We start from the raw sequence: 21,948 nt of genomic DNA on the forward strand, positions 1-21,948 counted from the left end.
TGGTCTTGACTCCCTGTTCGCAAAAGTCCAGCTGGGTGACACCGTTATACGACATGCCCCACCAAACCATGACTGAAGCTGGGTGGTGGCCTCGTTGGACCCTAGGAAGTTTGTCGGCAGCTTCCCGAGAACTGTGGGCAATAATCCTGTCATTTTGCCGGTTGAATTTTTCTTGCACGGCGAAAAATTTTTCATCGGTGAAAAGGATTTGCCTGTATTTCCCATCCGCGTACCGCTGGAGTAACCTCTTGGCTCTTGTGTTTCGTATCTTCTTCAGAGCAGGTGTCAGCAGTTGTCCTGTGGTTCTTCTGTAAGCCCCAAGTTTAAGGTCCTCTTTGATGATGCGGGACATCGTCCTCTTCGGTATATCCATCTCCTGTGCCGTAAGTTTCTGTTTTCGAAGAGGATTTCGACGAATTCGAGCAGCTACGGCTTTCACAGCTGCTGGCGTCCGTGAAGTGCGCGGATGGCCACTTCTAGCTCTGTCATCGATAGAGGAGATGTCGTTGAACCGGTTGATGCACCGATACACAAATTTTTGCATAATTTGTAATGGCTTTAGAAGATTGAAAATCTCCACCGGTGACTTGTTGCACTTATGCAACGCGATCACAGCGATCCGATTCTCCTTGCTGCCCCACTCCATGTCAACTGGACAAGTGAACGCCACAAACTAGGGACTGGTTTACGCTACAGGATGCGCACGACCTATTGTAAACACAGCTGGTCGCGGACGTCAGTCGAATGGGCCGTGTGGAGCTCGTGCACTTAGGGACAGAACTTATGGCACGACTGGGTACATTCTAATATACGGTCAACTCTACCATATTCACACAGATTTTAAAATTTGGCTAGCAACAGTGTTTATAATGGCATGTTCATTATTCTGATTTAATGATACACGTGATACAGAAAACATACAAACATTAAAATACAAATTATACTCGTTATTTAAAAAAGTAATGGAAATAACCATAAACAACCTCGAAATACAATATGTACATATGTTTTTTTTAAAAAACTGAATTTGAAAATTCAGGCACAAGGTAAAAAATTTACAGGTGTCATGCCGACTGTGTGCCCTGTATTTTTCTACCCCTGTACATATAGAATGGGAGGGGTTGAACTATCCAAAAGATACTATAGTACTAACATATTATTACTACCCTGGCTAGCACAAGGTGGATGAGGACATTGCTGTCTGCATTGGCTGCTTTATTCCCCTTTATGCTTATGTGACTGCGGACCCAGCAGAAGTAATTCAAACTTCATAGTCGCGATAAAGCAACAGTTATAAAAAAGTTTTCCAGTTTGCATTTAAGATTTTAATTGCGGTCTCATGAAAAATGTAAAATCAGGGTTTAACTGTATTAATATATATACAGGGTTAGCCTAAAAGAAATAAGACAGTTTAAACGCTTTATAAATTGAAATTTGTTTGTTACATCAGAAAGCTTTTAGTACTGTTGTATAGAGAAAGTCCTCAAGTTTACGACCTCCACTTTTCGTTTCTATTCGTGATGTCAGCATCACGTGAGCACCCTTGGAGTTAGTTGAGCAATATGGTCGGTAGCCAGGTAGAAAAGACTTTCCGTGTGCTTGTGATTTAACACCATGTGACTACTTCTTGTGGGGATACATCAAGGAACGGGGTTTTGTTCCTTCCCTCCCTACAAGTGCGGGCGATCTTAAACAACGCATCACATTAACTTTTGCGACTGTTGACGTGGGCATGCTGCTGAGACGTGCTTGGGGAGAACTGGACAATCTGTCATGTTACAAAAGGGTCACACCTACAACACTTGTAACTTACCAATGTAAACTTCAGGGCATATTCTTCAAACCATGTAAGTACGAGCCTCGTCTTTCAGCCCTAATATTAAAACTCTTCTTTCTGTGAAACTTCAAAAGTGTCTATTTCTTTTAGGCTAACCCTGTATATTGTTAGCACAGTTACAGTTAGGATATAATGTATTTCTTGCATTATGAATCTAAATATTGGCTTAATTTACATTAATTGTTACTAGGGCTGAGCTGATAGCACTTTAAACCAACACCGATGCAAATACTCTCACCGATTCCCACTGATACCGATGCTTGAAACTTGAAATAATTAAAAGTTGTTCAAAATACAGTGGAAGCCAGATTTTATATTTTCCTACATTATACATTCAAAGTTGATGGCCACAACATAGCAAAATGTTTTTAAATTTTCCCACATTTTCAGTTTTTTTTTCAGATTGGTCCCCCTGAAAAATATAAACTTGAGGTTCCACTGTATAGATTAATATTAGTGTAGCATTCCATTCTAATTATATGCATCAATTTACCAGGATTTTTGCTTTAAAATATTTGAGAATTACATCTGAATTTAAAATACATTTTTTTCTGATCACAAATTTAGTTTTTTTTTCACACAAAACTGGTTAAAAATGAAAAGAAATTGCGCATTTGTCATAATTTCATGGATAATTAGACACATACACACTCTCTCTTCCTCTTTTTTTTTTTTTACATGGGATTTTTAGTCTGCAAAAGGTCAAAATGTGACAAAAGTATTGACAGGTATCGGTAAATGAATTCCAATCAATACTTTCCTACACCAATACCACTGGTATCGGCCAATACATCAGTATCGGTATTGCCTCAGCCCTAATTGTAACATTATCACATTAAAATGCACTTACATATCAAAGGAGCAACACGGGGGTTTCTCCATCCTGTGTCCATTCCTCAGCAGCTGAAACAGTTTCTCCACATTTGGCACGGACGGGTATGGAGTCCCACCCAGAGTCATGATCTCCCACAGGAGAATGCCATACGACCACCTACAAGGGAAGGAACAAATATAATATCTACATAAATGTACAATATATTGTATGTTGATGGTCTCGTTAAGTAATATCTAGCATCAAAATACTCTTAGAATCTCGTCCAACATTGAGGAACTTGAAGGATTGATTTTGAAAAAAAATTTCTGGTATAATTCAATATACAGAACTCGGCATAACTATGTGCTCTTGCTACCACTGAATGCTACATCTCTTGAATGGTGTTGCAAATGGTTGATTGAATTTCATTATTTTATGTTGCTTTTCTGCTACTTTGCCTAATCGCGATCATAAGGACGAATGGTGATACGATGAAACACAAAGGACACCCATGACCGCGCCGGGATTCAACCCAGGCTCCGTCGCATCATGGCATGCTGTGCTAACCACTCTGCCACAGAGGCCGACTTCTGTTGCCAATGCACTTGCATATTTTCACTCTCTAAAGCAAGCTCTGATGCACAGTGGGTTTTTTTCTTCCTTTTTCGTTTCAATAAGTTCATGTCAATGTTTAAAAGAATGGGCAGAAGTCCTATTTAGTCACCAATTGGCTGAAGAAACAATCAAAAACAGTAAAGAAATGTTTAATTTGAGGGAAGGAGTACATCAGACCAATGAAATTGGTCTTGTAGAAATAAATGATTCATGTCTCTTATATGCCTCAAATTCCAACTCAAAACACAAATCAACTATCCCTGTGCATAATATAGGGAAAAACCTGTTGGGGTATGTTCTAACATGGTGTGTATGTTACGTAACATAGCAAAATAGGCTACAATTTCAAAACAAAACAGTGTTATGGTACAATATCAATTTGGCATTAACCCTTGTTCTGCTTATAATAGTTGACTTGATACGAGGCACATCCAGAAAGTAGTATCTATTTGGTAATGTGTACCTGTAACTGTTACATTTAAGAAGTAACTTTCCAAACACTGCACAGTAATGGGCAAATGTTGCCTTCAAAATTATCCCAATACAACAAAAAATACTAAGAGATTGTATTACACTTACACATCTGATTGCGTGGTGTAAATTCGGTGGAACAGAGCTTCGGGAGCCATCCACTTCACGGGTAGTCTCCCATCCGTGGTCTTCCTGTAGTAGTCGTGGCTGTGAATGTCTCGTGCAAGTCCGAAATCGGCAATTTTCAGCACATAATCATCACTCACCAGGACGTTTCTGGCTGCCAGGTCTCTATGAATGCACTGGAAGAAGAAAACAGAAAACATTCATTGATAAATTATTGAAGAAATTTTGAAACAATATGAATTCTCAAGTAGGATATTCACCAGAACCAGACAGACACAAGTGAAGAAGCAACTGAAGGCTAGAGTACTGCATCAGACCAGTTTCCCTCGCTCAAACTCGTTTGAATCTCCCATGCTCGAACGTACCGCACTCTTAGTGGAATGACTGACAACGTCCCGTATTTCAGAGCCTAATAAGCAGCACTGTCTACCTAAAACCCATACACGGAAGGAATCCACTTTATGCAATTACAATTCTAAATAATAATTCCATATATTATGTAAGACTCAAATACAGCACATATGGAAGTCTGCAATATCTACAGACCGAAATGATAGACCTACCAAAGCAATTACAAATATAGTATCACAGTGCAACAAGTATGTTTACCGAAAAGGTTAATAATATTCTGCGAAATAATAAAATGAAGTTATAACGTTCCTTCGAACATCATTTCAATGTGACAATAATCGTAGAAACATTAAATGTCAGTCTATGCAGTTTCAGCTCATAATCATCTATTTCTTTTCACATATCTCAGTAAGATACACAAAACTGCATTTTAACATGGAGATGATGATTATGTTCACTTATTTTTCAATTTCACTTGGTCCTTTACTTCACGATCCATATTTGAGGGCACAATACCATAGACAAATGACGGAAATACGTGTACTAATAGGTTTCGCGAGTTCGAGTGTATTCCGCTTATCCGATTGTTTTTCACTCGAGCGAAAGATCTATGAATTCTGTATGTGCGTTGTCCGTGCGAACTATTTGCTGCTTGAGCAAAAAACACTCATTGCTAGAGGCACATATTTTTGGTAAATAAAAAAGCAAAATTTCGGTATAAAAACTGAGTCAATTTCGGGTGTAAAAGCGGTAAATAAAATGAAATATCGGTGTTATAGCAGTGAAAAATTGGATGAAAAGTGGCATATAAAAATTAGGGATGGGACCGATTAATCGGTACTCTATCGGTATCGGCCGATATAGGCATATCAGTGTATCGGTTTATCGATAAAATTACCGATTATTTTACCGATCTGATATATCGATAAATATCTGATAATTTAGTGCAAAATTCTCCCATTTTGTTGTAATTTTTATGGATAATCTCCATGCCCTTATTTCTGAAAAAGTAAATGTCTAAATATGCAATTTCTTTTTCACTGCAGTCACCTTGAAACACACATTTATTAAGGAGGTCAATGAACCTTTCAGGTTCTTCAAGGACCATCTCTCATTTTATATCGGATCGGTAGAATATCGGTTATCGGTATCGGTAAATTTTATATCGTTACTTAATCGGTATCGGACAAAATTTCATATCGGCCCATCCCTAATAAAAATACATTTTGGTTTTAAAATTGTGAATATAATCCTAAATTTGATTTGAAAACTACACTTATTCCACAGAATGTAACATTTCACTTCTAATAGCACATTTATGTAGTTATCAGAGTATTAAGTTTATTTCTGTGTAAAGGAGTCCATTTTCGCTTCGCCAATATTAACAGCAGAATTAATCAATTTTCCGGGAATTGCATAACTCTCAGGATAATTCAGACCTCCGAAGGTGTCGCATCAGTGAATAAACCTTGAATTTCGTGTTTAAGAGTTAATTTCGCTTTTTGCAGTTCATTTCGCATTATTTCGTGACAAAGAATGGTCCCAAAATGCATCTCACACCTTTCAAAAACATGAAAAATTAACACTACAATGTGTTTTTTCAAATTTCGTTTTTTCGTCAAAAACGAAATATGCATTCCCCTACTCATTGCTCTAATATGTACCTTGTCCATTCAAGATTCTATTTGTTTAAGGTTGAGTTTTGGAAGACAGAAAATTTTTTATGAAAATCAAAAACAGATTTTTTCCCTTTTCTGAAGAAATGGAATTGAAAACTGGTTTCCAAAAACAATCCCCCCCCCCATCCCCTCTCCACACAAAGTTTTCCAAAATGAAACAGCCTTGTGGTCAAGAAAACGAATCTGCAGTCGTCGTTGTAGGTTTCTATGACCAGGTTGCACTACTCATTCATGGCTGCCCAATTTCATCATGACCTACGGTTCCATACAATGGCTGAAATCTTACGAGAAAAGCTGTTATGCTTCTCGTATGTGTCTCGTAGCCTAAGCTCAAAGCCTGAAGCCTTAGATTGCATGGCCACACACACTATGAAGACTGTAGCAAGATGGACGTTTGTAATGACAAACATGATTTGGAAGACTGAAAATTTATGAAAACCAAAAACTGAAAAATAATTTTTAAAATTAAAAAAGAAAGAAGGAAAAAAACAAACATCCAGTTTTTTAAAACTAAAAACCATTTTTATGAATTTACACTCTTTCAAAAACCCACTTTTGACAGCACCAATGAAAATCAATATTTGGAAATACATACCCTTCTGGATGAAAGATATTGCATCCCTCGGGCAACCTGATAGGCAAACGACACCAAATCTTTCTGAGTCAGCGTCTTCTTCTCCTTAAGGTCATTGCCAATAGCTGGTTCATATCCCGAGGAGGGCCTATGTTGCCGGAGGAAATCTCTCAGGTTGCCATTGGGAGCATATTCAACAATCACATACAAAGGCCCCTCTTGTGTGCAGCATCCAAGGAGATTGATTATATTGATGTGCTTTCCAATCATCTTCATCATCTCCATCTCGGATACGAGATCCATCATTTCAGCATCAGTATGTCCATCTGCAAAAAAAAAAAAAATGCAAAAACTTTAGTCAAGAGGAAATTACTTCAGTAATACTAATAAGTTATTTTGCTTCAAGCTAAGACATTATCTGATCTACTACACTACTAATACATTTTGAAAGTAAGTCTGTTCTAAAGTAAAAGTAAAGGTGAAGGAAAAGTGATCCCCTGTGCTTTGCACCATGCCATGAAGGCATATAGGTGCACACTTTCTTGATCATGGCCGAAGGTGGGGGTGAAGTGATCAGCACCATGCCCCTGACTGCCTTTAACCTGCAGAGTTCCCTCCAGGTACCCACTTTATATGATGCTGAGTGGGCACCAGAGCCGCTTGAACGGGTGAAAAAAAATTCCGGTTCTCCCCTTGGTCTCTCGCATGGTAGTCAGACACCCTAATGACTGAGTTACCATGGCTGCATACAAGAAAACAAAGAATTTTATATTTAATATTTAGATTTAATATTGGGTTAGCTATGGCATATTCTTCTCAATATTGTTAAAATACTAAAAGTGTCTATTTAGAGGTACACTGCAGATCAATTTCTTACAAGTCAAAGTTTTCGGTAGAACTAATTAACTAACTCTCTCGTATTCCTAAACCTGAAGATTTGTTGCTACAAGTCTCTTACCATCAGGTTTCTGAGGGAGAACCCCTATAAACTTTTCTGTCATCTCCCATGTGTGCTACATATCCAGCCAACCAGTCTTCCTGATTTAATTATTCTCATTATATCAGAAGATAAATATACATAGAGTATGCAGTTCAGAATTATTGATCGATTGATTTGGTTTATTTTACTTCGCTTTTCTGCCACTTTTGACTAATCGCAAAGATGAATGATGATATGATGAAATTGATGAAGGGACATGCACAAACACGACCCATGCCCGGACTGGAATTCAAACACAGGGCTTCTGGTATCATAGCATTCTGTGCTAGTCACGGAAGACGGCAATGCAGAATTATGTAACCTGCGTCACTCCCCTATTGTTTCATTTCTTTTAGATAAGGCTCAGCTGGAGCTTTGGCCAACACCAGCAAATTCATTTTCAACGATTCCTCTACTTTCAAAAAACTGCTATGATAGTATAAAAAATCCAAAATACGACTGTGATTGTTATGTGTTTGTTATTTTGTGAAGGCATCTGTAAGCTATTCATAGCTGGGGCTGGCACGCCTGCCTCGTGCACAGGATGCTGGGAACCAGTTACACAAGATGGTGGCACCCTTACAGGAGTGCCCCAAGCTGGAGCAGCGAAATGTCGTGAGATTTTTGTTTAGTGAAGACGTGAAACCGATAGAAATTCATCACCGCATAACAGTTCAGTACGGTGACAACTGTATGAGTCGATCACAAGTGTACGAGTGGGCTGAGAAGTAAGAACCAGAACGTAAGAGGACAACAACGGAATGGCGACATCCTTCGTTTCCCAGACCGAAGAAGGTGCATGCTCAACGGAGTGCCGGAAAGGTCATGTTAACTTTGTTTTGGGACCACAAGGGGCCAATTCTTGAGCATTACATACCACCAGGTCATAATGCAAACAGTACCACCTACTCCAACCTTTTGTGCGAAAAACTGAAACCAGCCATTCTGCAGAGACGACGTGGTCTGGTGTCCACTGGTGTGCTTTTGCTCCATGACAATGTGAGACCACACACTGACAATGTCACATTGTCTAACATCGAGGACCTAAAGTTTCAGTGCTTACCACATCCTCCATATTCGCTCGATCTCGCACCTTCCGATTTCCACACCTTTGGCCCACTGTAAGATGCACTAAGTGGATCGAGGTTCCAGAATGACGACAAAGTCCAGTCAGTGTCCTTATCAAGTGCTGGCGTAGGTGCATTGAACTAGGGGGGGGACTATGTTGAAACATAGTACTGTAGTTCTTTTGGTGCTTGTAATAAATATTTGTTACAACATATTGCCGGTTATGTATTGAATTAGCCTTGTATTTAAAATTCTGAAAAATTACTTATGCTTGGAATTTCTTCTAGAGCATTCCTGTCAATTTTTGGGTGGTTTGGTTGTGCTGTTGTCTATATTTTCACAATAGTTGTGTGGCTGTGTAAGCCTATTAAACTATTGCTAATATCTAGATAACAGCGAAAGCACACCACACGAAGATTCACGTGGCTACTTTAGAAGGAATTCTAAGAATATGTAATTCTTCAGAATTTGGAATATCACAGCAGTTTTTCTAAAGGAGAGGAAATTTTAAAAACAGCCTCATTGGCATTTGCCAAAAGTCCAACTGAGCCTTAAAATTTATTTTCATAAACATTCATATTCCTCTTTTAACATACGGCACCAGTTTTTTACACCCATACAAACTACAGGAATAATTACTGCCTTGTATATTTTAACCTGTAGATTCCTTGATATTAGATGAAGGAATTTCAATTTTCCTGTAGACTCTTGATTAAATGGGCATGGAAAAACGTCAATATACAAAATAGTATTTACTTTATTACATCATTATAACAAAAAAAAAAAGAAACATTGTGTAGTACATTGGTATTACATAAAAAAGTTTATGAATAGAAAAGTAACATTCATCACCTAAATTAAACTTACTTATAATTTGTTCTTTAACATTATTTTCATTTGTTAATATTTCTCCTATGTATTTCAATTTAGAAACTGATTCAAATGAAATGATCTATAATTAGGGTTTGATAATTACTAGACAAAGATATATTTCAAAATTAATTTTGTGTTTCTACATTAATGCAAGTAAATTAAATCACATTTACGTATATTGCATATTTTGGCAATTTCAGCACAAACATATATTTTGCTTTATTTTGCATATAAAGTTTTCTTGTTTTATTATAATTATTATTATTTATTTATTTATTTATAATTTGACAATGTGAGGAAAATGCTCCACACTGAAAGTCTGGGATACATCAGTTCTTTTTATTTTTCTAAGAATCTGCCAAGCGTCTTTTTGTGGGGTGTCTGAAGTTCCTCATTTGACTGTTGGAATAATAATATGTGTACTTTGCTATATGTTATGAGAGTAATGACCACTGTGCACTTACCTTTGAGCATTTTCACTGCCACCGTTGTGCTAATCCCAGTCTTCAGAACGCCATGAGCTTCAGCTTTCACAACCCTTCCGAAAGCTCCTTCTCCGAGGGTTTTCCCCAGGGTGAGGCTCTCTCGTGGCAACTCCCAGTCGGTGTCCAAAGGCAGCTCATACTCAGAATTTGGGTTTGGTTCCGAGCCCAGTTGGTTATGAGACTTCTGCTTCTCAATCTTCACAATCGGCATTGTCTGAAAACGAAAGATCAATGCTTGACTCTTACAAGAAAATCAAAGCAATATCTATTAACCCAGAGGGATGTAAGGATGCATGCTGGGTAAATATTACCCACAAGCAAAATTGAAACTTAAGTCTCAATTATAATTGTTATAACCTTTATTGATTAAATTAATTTTAATTATTAAGTTTGGACTCTATTATTGTATTTCACAATGGATAAAAAAAGAGGGAAAAAAGATGGTACAGGAAATATTACCCAGAAGCAAAATTACTTCTCAAGTCCAAATTATAATTGTTTTAAAGCATTTAAATAACATTTTTATTGCATTACACAAGTGATAAAAATTAGAGAAAAGAACATGTTGAAATACAAGGGGGAGTCAAGTGAAAAACTTAATTTGTCTTTATTTTTTATCTACTATATTTCTTCATGTAAGGTTGCACAAATTAGATGCATTTTAACATAGACCAAGTGCTGATCTACGTATAATTTCAAGTCTGAGATGGATGTGCAGTCACGCATGAGCCACTGCGAACTCAGGCTGAATTTCTTTCCATCATCCCTAAATTTGATGGTGTGGTAAGCATGCATAGAGATACTGAACTGAATATTCATTTGCCATAGAATTTCTATTCGGTCTAGGCTTCCGGAGGGCAAGAAACCATTGCTCTTCACTGGTGCAACTCTGTGAAGGAGGTGCAATCTTTAAAATGACAAAAATGATGTGTTGAAGTTCACTTGATCAGTGTTGCAATCTTGAGGTTGTTCTGTAAATTATAGTTGATGGCCTCTATAAATCTGAACTACCAGGTTGAGTCAAAAGTTTGTTTGCTTTTCCTTGTGGGAGACAGTGAAGCCGGAGAAAATCCTGAAAAGCCAAGCAAGCACCTTGCGGTGGACACATGACATGCGTGCCTCTTGGTACATACACTCACACAGGCACAATGCAATTCGACAAGGCACAGTGCAATTACGGTGATTTGTCATGGAGGTCGACAAATTGGCTGCGAGTATCTTGTTACGACATTATTGGAATAAAGGGGTGAAAGCTGTGGGTGCTGCGAGGAAGGTGAGGGCACAGTGAACATTAGGACAGCACAGAAATGGTTCAAGCAGTTCTCGTCTCGGGACATGAGCGTGGAAGACAAGCCCCGCTGTGGGAGACCAGGTGCCATGGATGCAGATGCCCTGCTACTGCACGTGACAGCCGATGCAAGCGTCAGTACATGGCAACTGGCAGAGCAGGTTAGATCGTCCTAAAGAACAGTGGTTCGCTTTCTTCACCAAATGGGTTGTCTTTCGATGGCCTCGACTTGTTCCCCATGAATTTACACCAGAACAGGCTGAACGACGAGTCTCCATCTGTCAACAATTCCTTCAAAATACATGGGACGACAGGTTTTGGCATCAAATTGTCACAGATGATGAAAAGTGGATCTTTCTATGATATTCTGCCGGTGGTAAGCAGTGGTTGCGGCCACGGCAAGAAGCAATACCACTCGTTCAAAGGGGGATGGTTTGAAAAGAAGGTCATGTTGTGCATATGGTGGAATATATGGTCCAGTGTTCTGTGAGCTCGTACCAGACGGCCGTGCTGTCGTTGGGAACCTTTACGCTGTACAACTGCAATGAGTCCATGATGCTATGATCCAAAAGTACCCAACATTGATGTGTTGGAAGAGAGTGTTGTTGCAGGTGAAAAACAGCCCATGTCACCGGTCATGAATTGTTACCTACAAATTGCAGGACTTAGAGGGAATTGAAGTGTTGCCTCATCCCCCGTACAGCCCTGATCTTGCACCATCCGATTACGATTTGTTTTGCTCTCTCGCGCTTACCCTGAAAGGACGACAGTTCGACACATTGGATGCTGTGGAAACAGGGGTGCACGAGTTGGCACAAGACCATAAAACAGAATGGCCAATACTTTGCCGAATAAGACTGATGTCATGCCTTCTCTCTCCAGTCTCGATGTTCATATGCAAAAACGAACGAACTTTTGACTCACCAACTCACCCTGGTATATACAGTCTATTATATAAATTTTGTAGGACTTTGAATGTTTTAATTTGACTCTCCCTTGTACTAAACTGAAATGTATGAGCAGAGCTAATGAATTCTCACTATTGATTTAAGGTCCAGACAGTTGGAAGAGTTCAGTGGGAAGGTACTGAGAAGGATGGCCCCACAGTCATTGTAAATGATCAAAAAATATATATATTTAAAAATCGTCTGGGTAATTTTTACCCACCCGTGAAAACTTACCAGTGAATCTTCTGTACTTGGAGAGGATGTTGAGAGAGTTTGTTTCTCTACTATGACCTTCTTTGTCCAATGCGTGATCATCACAGTTCGTGCTGTCTGCATCGCAATATTTTTCTTTCTTCTCTCTCTACAAACAAAACAATACATCAGCAATTACTATAAATTTAAATATGTATTATGAGATGCACAATGTTGGTATATTTGGTTTTCAATATGGATTAGGAACAGACTGTTTTTTTGTACATAAAAAGATACTAAAGTAAAAATTGCATGAAAACTAAATATTTGTTACAATCATTATATCACGTACTGCTTGCTTCATGTATGAATGAAGAAAGTTCCGTAGATATGTTGAAATATTACCTTAATCGAAGATTAAACAAAATCACTTATTATCGTTCAAGTTTTCCAACTGCTTTCAAGCCAGAATTGTGAGGCAATGATCACAAGATTTATGACACCAAAATTTACTACATAGTTGTGGCCAGTGGCGGTCTTCCTTCGAAAAAGTGGTAGCGGGAGGTACAATCCCCCCCCCTTCATATATGAAGTATGTATGTACGTATTTTCAGTATTATACCAGTATGTATGACATTTCATCTTTCTTTTCACACTTTGTTGACAAAAATATTTAACACCAGCTGATCGCCCTCCCTAGACAGGGATAGCACACCCTACCCATGGCTATGGTGGTGGTGACACTTTTCTACCTCATGCAACTGATGAAGAAACAAACACGAAAGAACACTTGAGCCAGTGATTCAAACTCACGCAATCATTGACACCCATCGTAGGTGTCTAAAAGGTGAGGGGGAGGGGGCAGTGTTGGGCCATTGCCCCCTGAAAATTAATGTCTGCCTAAAATGATGTATTTTGCACTAATGATTTCATTTAAGGAACAATAATTTGGGTTAATTACCATAAAGGAATGATAATTACAAGTGAGACTGGTACAGATTGTTATAGTAATAATAATAATAACCCATAGGACACAAAAGCCCTTGAGGGCCATGGGCTATCTACCGACTACTGATCCTACTCACTCGCTCAACCCGAGGTGGGAGAAGATCATCCAACCGATTACGGGGTGGCGTGTGGTCAGCACGATGAACCTCCAGTTGTTGTTGTAGGTTTACATGACAGGGTTACGCTACTAATTCGTAGCTCACCAATTTCCTCACGATGGTGGGCTATCACCGGTTCTATACACAGGTCGAAATCTAAGGAGGAAAGTTGTTACGCTTCCCCCAGGACACTCGAACCTGCATGCATTCTGTTGACCGGGCCCAAAGTCTTATACCGCACGGCCACGGTGCAGGATACAGATCATTCCTGGAGCATAACAACTTCAAACTGAAGCAGTATTTTGGGGGAAAGCTTTGCTTGTTCCCCTCGCCACCTCTATCTCCCCCCCTAGAAAAATCCTTGCTTGTCCCTTCGGATAAAAATCAACAGATGCCACTGTTCTTTGGAATAAGTTTTAACAAGTAATTTTATTATCCCATTTAGTTTTCACTGCCTTTAAGAAAATTATAATCTCATAACGAAATATGGTTAAAGTATTGAGTTTTCTTTCACTTTTTCACATGTACAGCTTAATGCATTAAACATAATCCTAAAATATATATTTTCTAAAAAAGTACAGTTAAGTAACTTCACATTTGTATGCACACTTCCTTTCCACTATGCATTTGCTTGCTTAAAAAAAATGCTTAGTTTGCAACACTACTTAACAAAATATCATCATGAAGCACCTTTGTATTGTAAGCACTTTTGTTATTTACTACACAAATTCTCACCTACAAAGATCACAACAAACTGTAAGTATATGAGGTGCACTGTTGTTTGTGTTAATTGTGTTATTAGTACAAATACACACATCACAAACAATGGAGAATAAAGCAGCGCATTACTGGTGATATTGTTTCATTTGTAAATCATCGTGTTCTTTACAAATGAGATAGGCAACCCCTACAAAATCAGAAAAAAATCTATGCAAAAAAATCAGCAGCAATCACTTGTCTGTTTTTATATGCAAAATGCAGGATAGGTTGTAAAGTACATGCTTTAAAAATCCTATTTTATTTTCCAAAAGTTTGTTTTTAGAAACATAACCAAGGTCTTGCCTTGTCTGCTTGTGTTTCCTTGGAGGAGGAAATTGATGAAAGCAGAAGAATGATGAAGATGATTCCTTCACACACGAATAACAGCAAAGTGCAAGGAAGATCGTGGAAGAGTGAAAAAAGTGCAAGGATAGAGGAGGGAGGGATGAGAGAACATTGATAAAAGAAATCGGCTGCAAACTGATATATATATCTTTTTAAAGTAAATAAATAAGAACAAAATTTGGCCTGCGGAAGACAAAACAAAAGCTAATGTAGTCAAGCAGACAGGTTTCAGCATGGAATGCTACCAGAAAAGCGAAAAATAGCTGTATGAGAATTAAAAAAAGAAGCTCAAAAAACCTTTTTTTAAAGCATGCACACGTGAGTCAGCTAACCTAACAACTAAATCATTTGGTAAGAATCACTGGAAGGTGTGATTTATGAAATAAATAAGATTCGAATCATAACCTGAACACGGTTTCGGTAAAAAAAAAAAAAAAAGTTGTTGCTAGGAAAGGAAAAGATGCAAGAAATATTTACAGAAATAATTCATATTTGGGCTGACAACAAGAAAATGAAATTTTGTGACAAATTACGCACAAGGATGTTTGATAAATCTGAAAAGCAATTAACAAGTACTCCAGCAAAGAACAATTCCGATTCTTACGACTGTGACGAAAGTAATTTGACTGAGTGAAAAAAGTCATCCATAAAATCTAAATTAAATATAAACATATGCTGTGTGAACAGGGAAGGCTAATGGTGGAATTGTGATTTGGACAAAGTAACTCTGTCAAAAACAAAACTGAATTTCAAAATTGGGTACAGACACCTGTATAATTACAGTAGTTATTGATGGATGTACATGAGTGAAGGGTAAGGGATCAGGTAGCGCAAAGCAGAGGTTTTTTTCTTTTTAAATTTTTTCCTTACAATTACCCCTGAAATAATCATTTCTCGTAGAATTAAAAAAAAAATACACCTTGATTCTTAAAATTTTCATTAAAAAAAAAGTTTCCATAAATTTACATTACAAATGCAGAATTAAGCAATGCTAATTGTGAATAAAAAATGTGATTTTTTTAAAAGTGAGTTTATTTGATAAACCTGTCATCATTAATTACAAATACTTTTGAGAAATTGTTCATGGTGGTGCACATTATGTGTTATCACTAATACTGTTAATTTAATACAAAAGAAACAAGAATAAAGTTTTAAGTAGTGATGTTTCAGTGTTACTAACAGACTAACAATAATGCTCAAGCTGACAAATTAAAATCTAATGCAATTACTATGTCACAATGTATCATATTTGCCTTCTTTGCATTTATTATTATTTTTCAGTAAATTAAAACATTCCTACTGAGTACTTAGGTTCATTCTTTTGTACTGGGTTATTTTGTTAAATCAATTAACATTAACATTTTAGGTGTATTCAGTGAGTTTATATGATGTAGGCATTGATCACTTCAAATATCGATTCTTGGAAAATAAGTGATTTAATGAGATCTTAGTATGTTTCACAATTATATAATTTATTTAAATCAATTGCATAAAAATCAAATCTCTCAAATCAATTCTCCGTTGCTTGAAACTTATCATTTTCTGTTCTTGTTGAAACCTTGAAAAAAAAATAATGCTATTTTAAGTAATACTTTCAAAGGGGGTGATGCATTTATTTCCTACGATGCAGATTTGTAGGGAACCTATATTTCATTCATGAAATGAATTTTCAATGTATTTTCTGTGGTTTACTATTTTCTTCTGAAAACACAAAACCACAATGGGAATGTTAAAAACATTGAATTTTTTTTTGTGATTACATGGAACAAGCACATTACTTGTACTTTACAAAGTAAGTAAATGAAATACATTAAAGCATTTATAGAGAGGTTGAAATTATTATATAAAGGAATACTTTATGCAAGTAAACATAATGTTAACAAACATAAATTGCACTATTAAAATCTTAAATAAAAGTGGGAAATGCATTCTTTCATTGAACATCAACTTTATATTTTTTTAAAAAAACCTTTTTTTAGAGGGGAAAATTATTTTGATTTACCACATGTGCAAATACACAAAAAATAATGTCCAGTTTATACATTCTAAGATAAATTTAAATTATTTGCACCAACTATAATTACATTACATTTGGTTATTTAAGTATCTTGAAATAAATGTAAATAATATTTACATTTATGTACCTAAAAGCTGGATAATTTGTGTACAAATTTTAAATTTGAATCTCCTAGTTTTCTGATGTATATAATCTAAACCTTAAAATAATACATATTGCATAAAATGTTTACTTTTAATGATTACAAAATTGAATACAAGGTTGATCAGGCTAGGAGGGTAAAATGTCAAGACACAAGCAAGACCTTGGTTGTGTATAATAGCAACATAATAAAAAGACACAACAAAAATGTTAATCCTAAATGTTTCTATTAGTAATACCAATATGTTACTGCAAAATATGTTATTAGAGCATTGATAAATGTCAGTTTTTAGTCCTTGTAAAATTAAACTTAAAACTTAGAAGCCAATTTAATGGTTAAGATTTTTTAATCTGAATTTCAAACTTTGTAGAGTGTTTATCAAGGATTTCTAAAAATTAGACGCTTTTTGAAAATGTTCTCACAACAACCATGACTCCTGTAAATTTTGCAGTAAAAAAATGTGATAACTGTCCAAATGTATAACAAAAATCCAGTGCATTCGCTTCATGAGGTTGATGATTAAACCACTACAAGTACACACTGCCTCAGAAGTAGAACATTTTAATGTAAAAATCACTGGATATCTTTCATAACAGTCATGTATTTAGTTATATTGGAGGAAAAAGTAATATAGGCATTGAAAATATGTGGTTGCGTATGTCTAGACACAGTTCCACCCACCCAAACCAAATAACCTTAATATCACTTAATAGGACATCAAGAAAATGAGCAAAATATGTTTCGTGTGTCACTGGGCGTAAATTAGGAAGACTAAAGTGATCATTGGCTTAAATGGGGCTGTGTGATATTTTGACATCAATATATCTAGTCAGGGGTCACAGTGGTTTAGGTACAGCATCTGACTGCCATGGAGGGGACCCAAGTTTAAGGGTGCTCTAAGATTGATTTTCCAGCCTTATCTTACATAGCGCATTAAATAAATAGATGGTACCTGGGAGCATTGTTACTGCAAAAATATCAACCTCAATATATCGATATCAATAACACAGATTATCAACAATGAGAGTACCAATGCAAGATCGACTATGCCCTCATAATTAACCAACTTTTGAACATGACGAGTGAAACAGCATCATTCATTTAATCATTAATGCATACTTTTAGTTAATGGATGAGAACCACAGTCTACAAAGTGAACCATTCCGCTCCACTGTGTTGTCAGTCTCCTATTTTTGTTTATTGAATGAGCAACACGATTCTCGGTTTTGTTAGGTATATCATTATTGTTGTCAATATTTTTGATACTCCTTCTACTGACTCCATGTCAATAATCAAATGATATCAAGCTTCAGTATTTCACAGCCCTAAATTTGCATCATCCTTAACGTAAAACTCATCATCATAAAAGGACAACATAATATTGTCAGTATGGAAAGTAACTTAATATACTATGACCCTTGCTCAGCACCGAGAGATGTCAGATCCACCTTGCAGGACAATGTATCAACTCGGGGGCCATTGCACTTCCGAGTATAAAAGGCAAAGATAACAAAATCTTGGTCTCTTTGTCTGTCATCGCTCTTTAATCAGCAATGGACAGAGTAGCAAACAATATCTATCAGTAGCCGACATAGAGAAACCCAAGCTAGAGAAAGGTCAGTGAGTTTGTTCAGTTGCCTTTCCAATCTATTCAATCCCTTTTATGTATCCTTGTGGATTATTAACATGTGTGAAACGAGACTTCAGCCTTTTCTATAACAAACCAGCTGCATCCTGGGACGGTCTCTATCATCCTAAGATAATAGGTGCAACCAAAGCTGGAGGCTGACTGGGGGGGGGGGACAAGAGACTAAAGTATTTTACTCATTCTCTCGAAATCATGTTGAGTGAAGTTAATGTATTTTGTCTTAGCAGAACAGAACCAAAAACAACATTCCTCATAAGGCAATGTGAACTCCTGTGTGCTCATGTAAGTAAACACTAGTAATTTTCAGAAATCCTAACCAACCCCACTCAGACAAAATGTTTCCAATATAAGTACAGGCAGAACCTTAACATACACATGTGAGAATGTTTTGTATTTACAAGCAGAAGAATACAAGCTAAATCAAATCATACAAAGCTTAAGATGCATTAGTGGCCAGCCATACGCTATAAAATACTGATTTGAAAGTATTCAGGTTAGAAGAGTGGCATTAGTGAAGGGAACGGCAGCATTTTAAACAGAACAACTCGTTGGCAAGAAGCAAAGCAAATAAAAAATCCTGGGAAGTAGGAGAGACAGTAGCTGATACGGAAATGAACAGAGAGAGGGAGAAAAGGGGAAATTACTCAGAAGGTGAATTCGAGCGGTTAGAACAGGGTAACCTAGAAATAAAAGCAAATAAAAGTACATTTACGGTAAGTCAACTGGACTAAAGACAGTAACAGATATAGAATAGAAATACACAATAGTACACATATTATAAACATAATGTTCAAATCAATAAACAAAATGAATAGATTCTCTTGGGTTATCCACCAGGTGAGTTGCGGAGTTTCCACAACTCACCTGGTCAATAGCCCGAGATAATCTATTCATCATTCGTCGCCAGGAAAGCTTCTTCAAGTCTTAATAAACAAAATGTTCAACTCAATAAACAAAATGCTACAAATTTTTATTGTGAAATTTGATATGCCATGAGGAACAAATACGTAAAATTGTTACTTATTTGGCATTGTTGGGTGAATCCCTTCCCAAACCTGTATGGAACACTGAGGTAGAAAAGTTTAGGTCTACACTAACACTAATGCAGGTAATAGAAGTGTTATTGATATCAAATGCATTGGTTTACATTAATCTGCACACACTTGCTGAATTGGATAAAGGGAAGGGGGACTAATCCCCCTTGACATACCACTCCAGGGGGTACATTTTCAATTGGAATTTCTCAACCAACACATGCATAAATAATTTGTACATAAGAATCATTCGATTCCATCCCTTAAAAATAAACTACAAGTTACGCATATGCCACCTGTTAGTAGGTATAATGACTTCAACAAGAACTATCTTGGAGGCCTCCCCATGGTGCAGTAGTAGCGTCGTTGCCTTGTTGTCAAGGGGTCCCGGGTTTGATACCCGGTGGAGGCACAAGTGGTTCGGATCCCACTTTAAACTGTAGGTCCAGTCCCGATTAGCCTTACTGTGCATAAAGTGGACTTAAAACACCAACTCAAACCAAACCAAGAACTATCTTGGAAACTTGAGAAAGAAAAAAATGTAGAGCTGAACCAATATCACTTTACACTGGTTTGAAACCTGGCCTGGACATGGATGTTTTTTGTGAGTGTCCCTTCATGAATTTCATCTATTGTCATCATCAAGATTAGACAAAAGTTGCAGAAAAGCTAATACTTTTACAGATTCCCACTCATAACAATACGTGAGAATTGTAAGTACGAGGCGCATCCAGAAAGTAAGTTTCCCTATTTTTTTTTAAAAAAAAAACAACAACACAGTTTCAGGAAACCATTTATTGGCAACAGGTACAGCAAAGGTTCAGCTTTTTTTCAACATAGCAACCACCAGAATTGAGACACTTGTCGTATCGTGGTATCAGCTTTTGGATCCCACAGTCGTAGAACTCTGCCGCCCGTGAATGGAACCAGCGTGTGACAGACGTCTTCAGCTCTTCGTCGTTGCCAAAACGCTCACCGGAGGACAGGAATTTCTTGAGGTGCAAGAAAACGTGAAAATCGCTGGGAGCCAGATCAGGACTGTAAGGTGGATGATCAAACAACTCAAAGCCAAATTCCGTCAAAACAGCTGCTGTGCGCCGAGCCATATGTGGACAAGCATTGTCATGGAGGAGCACAACACCTGCAGTAAGCATGCCACGCCTCTTGTTTTGAATGGCACCTCGCAATTTCCTTAGTGTTTCACAGTAATGGTCAGCATTCACCGTTTCACCTCTGGGGAGGAAGTCAATGAGCAAAATGCCCTTCCTGTCCCAAAACATGGTGCACATAACTTTCTGTACCGACAGCGTCTGTTTGAATTTCTTCTTGACCGGAGATCCACTATGCCGCCAATGCATTGACTGCTGCTTGGTTTCCGGGGTGAAGTGCGAAATCCACGTCTCATCGCCCGTGACGATCCGAGGAAATCATCGTACCGTTGCAGGAATGTCAGTGCTGCTCCTGAATGTTTCATTTTGTGTTTGGGTGTCAGGTTTTTCGGCACCCACCTGGCACACAATTTTTTGAACAGCAGGCGCTGTGTGACAATCTCATGCAACACGGATCGCGATATCTGCGGAAAAAGGCTACTCAACTCCGTAATCGTGAAGCGACGGTTCTCTACGATGCGCTGCCGCACCAGCTCAACCAGATCATCAGTGATGAGGGACGGATGCCCACTGCGCTCTTCATCATGGACACTTTGACGACCTTCCGAAAACTGCCGACACCAGCGACGCACCATCTGCTTACTCATAATGTTCGGTCCATACACCTCACAGAGCTGACGATGAATGTCAATTGGCGCAATGCTTTGTGCATTCAGGAACTTTATCACCGACCGAACCTCGCATGCGGTGGGAGAAGGAATACGAGCTTCCATTTCGGACCACTGCTGCCTTGCTACTGGTGCCGGGCGGGATCTGTCCACCTGGCATATGATTGATACGTCTTAGCTCTGCTGCGCATGCGCAATTTACACGGCTCATTATGTTTACTTTCACAGGAAAAAAATAGGGAAACTTACTTTCTGGATGCGCCTCGTATTTAAAGTGGTTTAGAATATTTATAAATTTTAACACATAAGTTTTCCATTGGAACTATACCATAGCAACTTACCGACTCCTAGCACCAGAGGAAAGACTGCTATTTCTTTTTATCACGTGTTCCAGCATTAGAAAGGAATACACTCTGTGTATGTATCGTTATGTGAGAACCAGAGGAACGCATTTTGTTTTTTAAACGTATCTACCCACTAGCCCTATTTGAAGTTAGATCAACGTATCTTCATCTCTTCTCATTCATACTAAAGAGGAGTCATGTACAGTGGAACCTTAATTTTATATTTTGCAGGGAACCAAGCTGAAAAAAACATAATATACAGGAAAGTGTAAAATAGGAGTCAAATTCTATAACATTTTGCTGTGCTGGGACCATCAAGGTTGAATGTATAAAGTGGGAAAATGTAAATTCCAGGAATGTAAAATCTCTGTATCTCCAATTTACTGATTTCTTTCTGAGATACGCTGATCTGACTCGAAACAGAGCTCTTCAAAGTAAGTAGATATGTTAAAAAAAACCAAAAGAAAACAGTATTTT

The 21,948-nt window shown here is 37.6% G+C and overlaps 1 protein-coding gene across 3 annotated transcripts in view; it reads right to left on the reverse strand.

Moving 5' to 3' along the window:
* Positions 1-21,948, reverse strand: part of LOC146004335 (fibroblast growth factor receptor 4-like) — a 173,119-nt gene that overhangs the window by 13,663 nt on the left and 137,508 nt on the right. For all 3 annotated transcript variants that reach the window (XM_083143119.1, XM_083143117.1, XM_083143118.1), the window contains exons 13-17: positions 12,342-12,468; positions 9,852-10,086; positions 6,489-6,793; positions 3,846-4,039; positions 2,688-2,828 (exon numbers count right to left, since the gene is read on the reverse strand). In XM_083143119.1, coding sequence (XP_082999245.1) covers positions 2,688-2,828; positions 3,846-4,039; positions 6,489-6,793; positions 9,852-10,086; positions 12,342-12,468 — 1,002 coding nt within the window. The remainder of the gene's footprint in view (positions 1-2,687; positions 2,829-3,845; positions 4,040-6,488; positions 6,794-9,851; positions 10,087-12,341; positions 12,469-21,948) is intronic.

The sequence above is a fragment of the Lepisma saccharinum genome, chromosome 21 (assembly GCF_977018435.1).
Source record: "Lepisma saccharinum chromosome 21, izLepSacc3.1, whole genome shotgun sequence".
NCBI classification, from domain to species: Eukaryota; Metazoa; Arthropoda; class Insecta; order Zygentoma; family Lepismatidae; genus Lepisma; species Lepisma saccharinum.